Genomic DNA, 12,322 nt, shown 5'->3' on the forward strand with positions numbered 1-12,322 from the left:
CTCCAAATCAAGGGTTAAAGTTTATTGTGATTGTAATGCCAGTTGAAGCAGTCTAAATTCCAAGAGAATTTGGCAAAGAAACAGAAGCAAGGAGACAAATTTATCCCATTGGTATGCTAATTTTATGGCCTAGAGGTAGAACCAAGGAGTGGTCTCAAGAATTTGATTACCACTGACCACAGACAGTAATGTTTGTGGAACTATTCTAAGACAAGAATACTTGAAATCATTGACAGGTAGCTTGTTAGGACAATAGTCTCAGGATCACTAACATATCTTCCCTAAAGTCTAAGGAAAGAAATATGATTATATTCCTAGGCCAGAGGACTTTTATAATCATTGACAGAACAATTACACTCTTAGATCAGAGGGGCTCAGTATCAGGTTCCAAAGCCAGAAGATTTAGAATCACTGACTTATTGTTAGAACAGAAGCACCCTAAGGTCAGGGAACCTTAAAATCTTTACTGTCTCTCCTAGAAGCTATATTACATCAGAAATACCATCCCAAACTCTGAATTGAGAGTGAGACAGATACTCAAGTTGGGAGGGAGATTTCTCAGGAGCTATATCAATTTGCTCTTAGTATAAGGACAAAAACTAGGGAAAGCTGCATTGGGGTCATTATTAGAGGGAACTTTCATCATTGCTTGTTTTTCTCAACCTCAGAGTGACGATTTTAGCCTTTTCTAAACTATGGTTCTTTCTTTTTCTAGGGACCATCTGGACTCCCAGGCCTGCCTGGTCCCCCAGGTCCCCCGGGACCTCCCGTAAGTACTACCACAGACTTGATGAGTGAAAAGAAAGACCAGGGATTTCAGAGTAAAGAATGGAAGGTTTAAGACAAAGATGGACAGAAGAAAAGGTTAATATAGGAATGGGCCCAGATCTCTTTCTTCTAAGCCCAAACTCCTAGTTGAAACAGAGTATTAAAGCTCCTGGAAAGAAAAAAAAAAGATTATACCTATAAGAGGATAGGACCTGAAGCAAAGGGATTATCTGTGGTGTCTGAGATGAGATTTCTCCCAATTCAGCCAGGCCTGTCTCCTTCATTCACTCATTCATCCATATAACATTTATCGAATACTTGCTATAAGTCAACACATAGAGCTGTGTCCAGGAGTCTAGATCACTCATCTTGCTTCCTCTAAGGAAGGATTTACAAGGTGGAATCCTGAGGTCATATATTCAATTGACTATAGGAAAATTTGCTATCTTTTGCCTTTACCAGGTTGGCTCTGGTTTGTTTTTGATACAAAGCATGAGCTGGGTTTTGTTTACCTCATTTGCAAATGGGAAAGACTTATTAACCCCTTGTGCTGTTCCATGGTAGGGATTATGGGATATGGCTAGAAGTATTTCACTTCATCTATACAGAGAAGGAATTCTGAGCTTTTTTTGTGATAAGGACCCCTTTAGCAATCTGGTGAAGTCTTTGGGGACCTCTTCTTAGAATGTTTTTAAATGTCTAAAAGAAAACAAATTAAATTGAAACACATTTACACACACACACACACACATACACACACATTTATATTTAAAAGCAATTTCATGGACCCCAAGGTAAGACCTTCTTCTCTAGAGGAAACTTCTGGCAGACAATTGAGTTACTATGTCACTATTCCCCTCAGAAAGACAGCTTTGTAAACTTGGGCTGACAAGCTTGTGCTTATTTTCTTGTGCCACAATTAACTGTGGGTACCTAGAGACTAGACTTGCAAGAGTAGAAGGTGCTCCATTCAGAGATGCCCTGTTTTTTCTATTTTCTCTCTGATTAAACACTGTGGACTCATTGTAGTAGGCACTACAGGGGGCCCTCTAGTAGGCAGTGACAGCAAATCAGTGAGTAGAAGAGATTGGTATTTCTGATTGGGGAGTTCGTAATACTCCCCAAAGCAGAAGCAAATTAACAAAGCAATATTGAGGATAATTCAGATTCCTCAGGTCAATCTCTAGTGGAAATGGAAAGTGAGGCAAAGAGGAAAGGATCTAAATGCTTCAGCTGAAATCCTAAAACTTTTTTGATTCCAGGGACACCCAGGAGTTCTTCCTGATGGTGCTGGCGATCTTCAGGTAAGATTTTAACTTTGTTTTCTAAAGGGGTTGACTTGAGCTTAATTATTCAGTCCTCTGAAACCACAGGTGGTTCTAAAATGCTTTGAGGCCTTTGGAAAAAGGAGGGAGCTGAAACTGTCATGTTTACTAAAGATGATTTGCCAAGTTTGTAGGACTATGTTGAATCTTTCTTGTAAAAAGTTACTCACCTGGAATAATAATATATCAAGAAAAGAGCATAAAATGTTGCATTTAAACATTCTCTAGCTCATACATAGGGAGAAAGGTGGGCTGAAATTTAATTTGTAAGGTTGGATTAAATCTGTTTAGTCTTTGGCTGTCCTGTAGGATTGCCTCATACTAGTATGGGCCTTGGGACCTATCCAGAAGGCTTGGACTAGATCAATGATATCAAAGTCATTCAAATAAAATGGGCCACTAAACAATACACAATTATCCCTGTAGGCCACATATTGACTTAGAAAACCACACATTAACATTATTTATGTTCTTGTACATTATTTTGTCAGTGATTTCCCCATGGCACTTTAATCTGGTTTGGGTTGTAGGCCATGGTAGATGGTCTGAGTGGTTCTTTTCAATTCAAAGTATGAGCCTATGATCAGTTTGTTGGCTTGTGCCAATAGTAGAAATATGGCTTCATTTATCCCCACCCCCACTGCAAACTATTTCTAGCTTCTCTTTGAAAAGACTCAATTGGCAGCATTGCTATTTATTACAATATCTGTTACCACCTCACTTCTGTGTATTTTTAAAAGCATTTTGGGAGGGTGGTTTTTTTTCCTCCTTTTTGAGAGCCAAAAATAAAATGTCGATTTCACTTTTTTAAAGAAATGCAGCCAGCCTTTTGGTTGCAGAACTAAGTTCATCTTATTTGAGAACTTTATAGTTTCTCTATATAGGCCTCTCCTTTGGACTCATATTTATCCTGTATGCTTCATACTAAAGAAAAAAAAAGAGGCAGGCTAGCTTGAAGGTTATTGTAGTAGTCACCTGTGGTAGGAAAGGCAGCTAGTAGTGGATTTGGAAATCAGAAGACCTCAGTTCTACCCTGATGCTTGCTACCTTCCATGTAGGGAAGGAGTGGAAGGGATAAATATTTAATAAGCACCTACCATGTGCCAGGCACTGTGCTAAGCACTTTGCAAATATCTCATTTCATCCTTACAACAACCTAGTAGTTAGATGTTACTATTATCCCCATTTTACAGTTTAGAAACAGAGGTCAAGTAACTTGCCTAGTATCACACTTTGAGACTAGATTTGAACTCAGATTCTCCTAACCCTGGGCCCAGTGCTCTGTCTACTGTAATAAACAGTTGCTTCAGTTCCCCAATCTATAAAACAAGAACAAGTCTTGGGATATTTGCTGGTTGATCATAGAATATACCATATCTACCTAATGTCATTGTTAGAGAAGGACTTTTAAAAATTTTAAGTGTGAAAGAAATTTGAGCTATTATTTTCAAAAATCCATGAGGCTGGGTATTGGGATTTCTATTCTTGCTTTCATAGTAATTTGTGTGTTTTGGAATATTCTCTTACCCTCTTGACACCTCAGTTTTACTCCTTTGAAAAATAGAGATGAGTTGGAGAGTCCTTGAAGGAAGTTACTATGGACATTATGTGTCCTGAAAAATTTAGGACATGAACTTTATACCACCATTCCTCTCATGTCATGTGTTAAATGTGAAGAGTAGTATTCATTTTCTAGAACCAGAAGTTGCTTGGGTGAGTTGAGAAATTCTTTTGTAAAGCAAATAGTGATTAGCTACTCTCTAATTTATCTTGAGAATTTAGATGTTCAAATAATGGCCTTAAAGTGGGATTATCCATATATACCACCAAAGACAATCAGAGAAAAAAATGAAGGAAAAGTTATAAAAATCAATCCATTATTCTATCTAACCAATTTTCTGTGGGTTTCAGTTAATGATCAGTGATTTGAGCCCATTGATTATCTTGGATTTGCTCCCATTTTTTGTCATTGTTGGGTCTGAAACTTGATTAGTCATCAGGGCAGCTAGGTGACACAGTTAATAGAGGATAGAGCCTACACTCAGGAAGACCTGAGTTCAGTTATAAATTCACTTACTAGGTATGTGACCTGGGCAAGTCATTTAACTTCTGTCTGCCTCAGTTTCCCCAGTTGTAAAAAGATAATAATAGTACTTACTTTATATGATTATTATGAGGATCAAATGAAATACTATTTGTAAAATATTCAGTACAGTTCTTGGCACATAGTAAATAAATGTTTGTTCTCCCCTTCCCTCCTTGGTGTAAAGTCAGACTTATGTATTGAAATCAACACTATGATTACTTCTGGACAGGGTATATCAAATAATTCTTCTATTGCTCCAGTCACTACACTGTGACTCCCATCATTCTCTATAAAAAGTGTTACTTCTCCCTTTAAAATGTAGGCTCCTTGAGGGCAGAGATTTATCTAGCTTTCTAATCCATTTGCTCAGTGCTTGGCATATAGTAATCATTTAATGACTATTTTTCCTCAGTGCATCTATCCATTTATTTAATTCATCTTAGAAGTAGCGTTTGTACAGTGATTTCCTTTGTAATCTTAATTGTGGCTCCATGATATTTGAATTTCATTTTGGCTGCTTATACTATTTTCTCCTTGATCGCTGAGAGTTCTGGAATTTGAATATAATACTCCTGGGAATTTTCATTTTGGAATCTCTTTTAAGAGGTGATTAGTAGATTCTTTCAATTTCTATTTTATCCTCTAGTTCTAGGATATCAGAGCAGTTTCCTTGAGAATTTCTTAAAAGATGATGTCTAGACTAATTAATTGATCATGATTTTCAGGTAGACCAATAATTCATAAATTATTTCTCCTGAATTTATTTTCCAAATAAATTGTTTTTCCAGTAAGATATTTCACATTTTCATTCTTTTGATTTTGTTTTGTTGTTTTGATATTTGTTATTGTATGTTTCATGAAGTCATAGCTTCCACTTGCTCAACTATAATTTTTAAGAAATTATTTTTTTCATTGAGCTTTAATACTTCCTTTTCCATTTAGGCAATTTCTACTTTTTAAGGAATTCTTTTCCTCATTAAAGTTTTGTACCTTTTGTACCTTTTCCGCCACTTGGCCAGTTCTACTTTTTAAGGCATTCTTTTCTTCACTGGATTTTTGTTTCTCTTTTACCATTTGACCAATTTTGTTTTTTAAGGTGTTGTTTTCTTTAGCATTTGGTGGGGGGAGAAGTACTTTCTTTACCAGGCTATTAACTTTTTTCATGATTTTCTTGAATCTAATTCCTCTCCCCAATTTTTCTTCCTCCTATCTTATTTGATTTTAAAAATCCTTTTTGAATTTTTCCATGGTCTTGAAACCAATTTGTATTTTTTTTTTTGAGGCTTTTGATGTAGTAATTTTGACTTTGTTGTTTTTTTCTGAGTTTGTGTTTTAGTCTTTCCTTTCAACATAATAACTTTCTGTAGTCAGGATACTTTTCTATGATTTTTTCCAGCCTCTTTTTTGACTTTTAACTCTATGCTAAAGTAGAGCTCTGTTTCTAGAGTAGAGGGTGTGCTGTCACATGGTTCAAGTTTTTTGTGAAGCCATTTTTAGAGATAATTCTGGTTTTTGGTTTTTCCAAGGTGGTATGATCGAGGGAGAAATGTGTTTACTAGTGCCCTGGTCTGTGTTCTGGTCTGTGAGTGACTGTAAGCACTCTTTTCTATCCTAGAATCACAAGCAGAATCCCAATTCTCCTGTAGCCACAAGTTCTGGTATACTAATGCTCCTTCTTGCTTTGGTACTGAGATCCAGGACTACCCAAATCTAAGTATGGGCAATGCAATATAGTCCTGTCCCCCATGTACAGGAGCCCATGTAATCTCCTACTAACCCATTATTTGACCCCCTTACCATGTATATGCTGTGAGGTTCAGAAACACCACTGAAGCTCTGATTCAATAGTCCCCAAAGGCTACTAGTGGTTTACTGATAAGTGGCCTTTACTGAACTGAGCTTCATTCTCACCTAGGTACAATAGATTTTTCCTGCTAACCTTCTAAGTTGTCTTCGGCTAGAAAAATTGTTTTATCTGGTCCTTTTGTGCATTCTGCTGCTCTAGAATTTGTTTTGAGGGATTATTTAAAATTGTTCAGAGGGATTTGGGAAAGAGTTCAGGTGAGTCCCTGTCTTTTTGAAGCCATCTTGGCTTTGCCCCTGAGCTCCAAGACTCAAATTTGCTTTTTATATCTTTTTGCAGTCAAGTGGGGTTGTGAAGAAATATTTCTGATCCTAGAATTTTTGTTCTCTTGTAGTGTCCTGCTATCTGCCCACCTGGACCACCTGGACCCCCAGGAATGCCAGGATTCAAGGTAAGCTCATAGCTAAAAACAAGAAATACAATTACTGAGTGTCACCAACGTGACTATGAAGCAGGATTTAACCTTAAAGAGTTAATGATGGGGAATCATTGTATTCTTGTAAATCTGTCCCATTTAGACTTCCAGTGTTTATAATAGTGGGATGTAGTCATCCAAGATAATATCAGTGTTTAGAGGGTAGGGATTTTTCATTCCTTTTTTTTAAAAATCTTGTTCTTTTCTTTTTTCTTCCTTCCTTCTTTCCTCCTTCCCTCCCTCTCTCTTCCTTTTTTCTCTCTCCCTCTCCTCTTCCTGTCTGCCTCTCTCTGTCTGCCTCTATCTGTCTATCTGTCTCTTTTGTATCCCCAGGGAATAGAGAATTAATTTTGTAGTCAGAAAGACCTGGGTTTAAGATCTATTTGTCTGGAATGTTGTTTAGTTTGTATGAAATGTGAGCATAAAAAATTATGTAATCCTAGATGAGATATCTAATCTTTCAGTTATAATTCTATTACAGATCAAATGTTGATTTGCATTTATGGAAATAGTTGTCATATTAGGACTCCCCAAATACTATCAAAAGCACAGGTTCAGACCCCACAAGCAGCAATATAATGCTGCCTCCAAAAAAAGATACCCTGTGCAATTCAGAGCCTTGCACAATGTAGGTGCTATAGAAATGTCTATTTAATTGGAGTGTTGAATTTGACAAATGTAAGCTTCTGGTTTGCTGCCATTTGATAAGAACAAAGTATAAGGAGATTTTGAGATTGAAATGTAACTAGTTTTCTGTATGAGTACAGTTCTCCCTTCTCCCTTTCACAAGCAACAACTATTTTCTTTTCTTTTTTTTTTTTACTTGTTTGGGGAATTCTTTTTTTTTTTTTTTAATTATAACTTTTTATTGACAGCACATATGCATGAGTAATTTTTTACATTATCCCTTGCACTTATTTCTGTTTTGATTTTTCCCTTCCCTCCCCTCACCCCCTCCCCTAGATGGCAAGCAGTCTTATACATGTTAAATGTTATAGTATATCCTAGATACAATATATGTGTGCAGAACCGAACAGTTCTCTTGTTGAACAGGAAGAATTGGATTCAGAAGGTAAAAATAACCTGGGAAGAAAAACAAAAATACAAACAGTTTCATTTCCCAGTGTTCCTTCTCTGGGTATAGCTGCTTCTATCCATCCTTGATCAATTAGACTGAATTAGATCTCTTTGTTGAAGAAATCCACTTCCATCAGAATACATCTTCATACAGTATTGTTGCAACAACTATTTTCAAAACAGATTTTATTGTCAAATAGATGTCTAGCAAGTAGCAAGATATGGATGAAGCAGAAATCCAGTTGTTTAAGGTCATTCATTCAGAGGAAAGGAGAGCTGGGGGACAGAGGGGAAAAGAGCAATGGCCCAAGAGTTTGAAAAAACAAAGTTTTAGCCCTAATAATTAACAGGGCAGTGTTGAACTAGCTACTTAATATTCATGGCTTGCTGTTTCCTCATCTTTAAGTTATTATTATTATTACAGTTGGTTGTTTTGTTTGTTTTTAATATAGAGTATCTTCTAGGACTTGGCTTCAGATGGAGAACTGTTACTGCAGCATTTCTGCTCTGGATCAGTCAGAGATTTACATGCACATCCGGGATGACATGTTCTTTATCTTTTCGGTTTTCAGGGACCCACTGGTTACAAAGGGGAGCAAGGAGAAGTAGGAAAAGATGGAGAGAAGGTAAATGCCCCTGAGCTGTGTTTATCTGTCTTTGAGGAAGAAAACAAGCTGCCCTGTGGAAATGACTACACGATGGGTTTGCTGGGAGAGTGATGGTGACAATAAAACTTCGGTATCCATGCTCTTTAAGAACTGTTTGGTGTGGGGAACTGAAAGGCATACAAAATGATTCATTGTGGGTCTTTGTCCTCTGCACACTCGTAATCCCAAGCAAAAGACACAGAGATTACAGAATAGAGATTAAACAAATTTATGTCCTATATATGTGAGGATGAGTACATTTTGGTATGGAAGTGGACATTGAGACGTATTTGGAATGGGGTGAAGCAGAACAGCCACAAAAAGAACTGAGGCTAGGCCTGAAGGGATGCAGATGTGTCAGAAAAACTAGTAACTATATCCTTTGTAAGCTACTGGTGCTCTCTGTTTTAGGGTGATCCTGGTCCCCCAGGACCTGCTGGTATCCCTGGAACTATTGGTCTACAGGTAAGAAATGGGGAAGGTTCAAGTGAGGTGACTGGAAAGGTAGGATGTAATACTTCATTCAAGCCACAGTTTAAGCTAGGCTCAAAATTAGCTCTCTCAGCTTCTTCTACTCTTTATTTTCCAAGGCTCTCTTTAGCCTTGACTACCATTTAAGCCAGTTATACTAAGTTGTAAAATTTATAAAACATTGCATCAAAGAAAGAACAATTAATCTATTTGTAAATTGTGTTGTTGTTTAGCCTTTATTTCAGAGACTGATTGCATGAAAAATATCTCTGCATTAGGTAGAGCTGTTAGTACATAAAAATAGATTTCCTATGTTTTCATCCTCTGTGTAAAACATGAGACTTAGGGAAATTAAAAGATACTTTCATTTTCTTGTTGGTATGATCAAGTCAAAAGCTTTTATTTAAACAAATAGTCTCGGGAAGTGTAAACTGGAAAGAACCACAGTTCATGAAAACCTACTTCCTCCACCATGTTATTAGACAGTAAAAGGAAGTGCATGCTTTGTTGGGTAATCCTTAGCCAAAAGAGTTCCTTCAATCATTTGACTTCTTTCCTAAATAAGAAAACCCTTCCCCTTAACAGTTTCTCCAGAGAGGAATTCCATGCTTTCAAGACTGCACTTGGCCCTAAGACAAGTGGCCTTTGTATATAATCTCCATTTTTGTAACTGCAAAAGACAACAGTTTATTGAAGATGGTCCCATGCAAGATCTCCTGCCCTCATAGTCTCTCAAATGTCACAATATGTTGCAACTAATTCTTTCCCTAGCCTTTTAACTTGGTCCCTTCCATCTTATCTACTTTTTTTTTTTTTTAACAGGGCCCTAGAGGTTTAAGAGGACTGACAGGTGCACTGGGGCCACCTGGAGATCGTGTAAGTGCTGCCCATTTCCTTTGTCAGCACTGGGCTATGGTATCCAGCCCTGCACTTTTGACTCTCTTTCCTTAGGTGCTGTTTTCAAAGAATGGTCTCGGAACAGCTTCCCACTCAACTAGTACAGGATTCTCCTTTTTGTTATGATTATTTTGTCTGGAATGTTGAGCTTATGAAAAGATTAGAAGGAAGTAAGACTAAAAAGACAAATTGAGGTCATCTTGTGGTAGGTCTTGGATTCCAAGGAACAGTTTTATAGAATCATCACTGAATCTCAGAATTCGAGGGCAATCCAGAAGTCAGCTGACAAAGATATATCTAAACAGGCCACTTCTCAAAAGTAGCAATAACAAATAGTCACCCAGAATCCATTTAAAATTTTCCAGGGAGAGGAAACTTACAACATCCTGGGATGCCCATTCCACTTTTGGACAGTTCCAATTGTTTACAGATTTTTCCATGTATTAAGCCTACATCAATTTTATTTATTTGTTTGTTTATTTTGCATTTCTATCCATTGTCTGGTCTCTGAGGCCAGGAAGAACATGGCTAATTCCTACTCCACAGTGGCACCTTGCAAATACCTGAAGAAAATGATCATGTTTTCCCATCTTTTTTCAGCTTAAACATCTTCTCTTCCCTAGGCTAAAAGTCCCAAATTCTTACAATTTATCTTCATAGGGTATATTTTCCTGATTCTTTTTTTAGCATCCTGGTCACCTGCTTCTAGAAATGTTCCAACACATCAATATCCTTCCTAAAATGTTGCTCCCAGAACTGTGTGCAATATTACTTGGACAATGAGGAATCACTGAAAGTTTTTGAGAAGGAGCATGCTATATAGCATGTAGATAGCCATCAAGGTAGGATAGATTAGTTAGTCACTAAAAATCTATAAAGCATTTTCTATGTGCCAGACATGATGCTAAGTATTAGAGATACAAAAAGAGGCAAAAGACAATCTCTCTTCTCAAGGAGCTTACAGTCTAATGGGTATGATGGCAAGGAGATAAATATATATAACTAAGCTATATATACAAAAATAGGAATGATTAAAAAAGTATGGATCTTAGTTTTGTAGAGGATATAGGGCTTAAGGATCATAGATCTAGAAGGATAGGTAAAGACCATAGAGGCCATCTATTCCAGCCCCCTCATTTTAGAGGGAAGGAGACTGAAATTCAGGAAAGTGAGGCTACTTACCCAATGTCCTTCAGGTGTTAAATATCAAGATTGGGATTTGAACCTCCAAGATCTTCTCATTTCTGAGTCAGTATTTGTTCTAAATTAGATCCTTAAATATAGATTAAGGAAAACTGCAATAGCAACAATAAATGTAACAACAGTATTTTTAAAATGTTTATTATGTACCAGGCACTGTGCTAAGTGCTTTACAATAATTATCTCATTTCATCTCCACAAGAACTCTGGGAAGAAGATGCAATTATTATCCCCATTTTATAGATAAGGAAACTCAGGCTGAGAAAAATCAAGTGATTTGCCCAGGGTCACACAACTGTAAATGTCTAAGGTTGAATTTGAACTTGGGTCTTTCTGACTTCAAACCTTGCACTTATTAAGGAATACTTTAAAAACATAAAGTGCTAGTTAGTACTAATTAATTTATTATTATTAGGAGGAAAGCTATTTAGATAGATCCAGTTGAGTTGCAGAACATACTAGAATGCCCTCCCTATTCTTTGGAGAATTACAGTGAGGATTTGGGCCTGAACTGGGTCCCTTACTGAGAAGATTTAGTGTGATTTGTGGATCTTCTTTACAGGGACCAATTGGCTTCCGAGGACCTCCAGGAGTTCCAGGACCACCTGGGAAAGTTGTATGTATCATTGTGCAAATCACATATTCTGCTTCTTTCACCCTATGTTCTCAAACCCTAGGATTTGCTTCCAGTGACTGAACAATCCCTCGCTTCCTCCATCAAAAGTTGGACCAGGACTGGATATCATGGATGTGACGATTAGCAACAATAGTTCATTCTGGGGAAAGAGATGAAACTGAAGGTCGTCAGAACTCTCTCCCTGTCTGAGGGTTGATTCCAGACTTATAAATTTTGGTGGAAATGGTCCCTGGAATGGCTAAGAGCTCCTTAAGGGTTCTAATTACATACCTTATCATATTATTATGAGGAGGAAGCTACAAGATCAGTTTCCATTACTCTTCTCTCTCCTGTTCTTTCTTTCCTTTTTCATCCCCATTCAGGAGTAAACCAAACACTATCCCAAGTTGGTTCTTCCAATGAAACAAAAATAATATTATGGTGACTGTTTTTATTCATTTTTATTCTGGCCTTTATAAAGTGTAATAGTAACGAAGTAGGTTGAATCAATTTAAAGAATTCCTGCTTAAATGACAGGTATGCAGATGTAGTTGTAGAATATTGTTCATTTTAATCTGTAAACTCATTTACACACACACACACACACACACACATATATATATATATATATATATATATATATATATATATATATACAAACACATACATATATACCATTTTTCAGCACACTATGATCACCTTTTCAGATTCTCTGGTGATATGACCAGAGGTAAGGTGCACCTTCTCAATTGATAATGTGTAATGAATCTATGAATTTGTAAAGATGTTTAACTAGTAGTTATTGTTATTAACATGATTAATAGTAACAAATTATCATAATATTACATCTAATAAAAATGTTATTATGAGTAAATATCATTATTAAGTATCAATACTACCTAGGATTACAGTGCTTGGTCATATTAATATCATTACTATTTATTTAATTTTTTAAA

The 12,322-nt window shown here is 36.7% G+C and overlaps 1 protein-coding gene across 1 annotated transcript in view; it reads left to right on the forward strand.

Moving 5' to 3' along the window:
• The window catches only part of COL9A3 (collagen type IX alpha 3 chain), a 53,606-nt gene that overhangs the window by 16,601 nt on the left and 24,683 nt on the right, over nt 1-12,322 (forward strand). The window contains exons 9-15 of the mRNA XM_023494457.2: nt 716-769; nt 2,031-2,072; nt 6,378-6,434; nt 8,108-8,161; nt 8,594-8,647; nt 9,476-9,529; nt 11,313-11,366. Coding sequence (XP_023350225.1) covers nt 716-769; nt 2,031-2,072; nt 6,378-6,434; nt 8,108-8,161; nt 8,594-8,647; nt 9,476-9,529; nt 11,313-11,366 — 369 coding nt within the window. The remainder of the gene's footprint in view (nt 1-715; nt 770-2,030; nt 2,073-6,377; nt 6,435-8,107; nt 8,162-8,593; nt 8,648-9,475; nt 9,530-11,312; nt 11,367-12,322) is intronic.

This window comes from Sarcophilus harrisii, chromosome 2, assembly GCF_902635505.1.
Source record: "Sarcophilus harrisii chromosome 2, mSarHar1.11, whole genome shotgun sequence".
Lineage (NCBI taxonomy): Eukaryota > Metazoa > Chordata > Mammalia > Dasyuromorphia > Dasyuridae > Sarcophilus > Sarcophilus harrisii.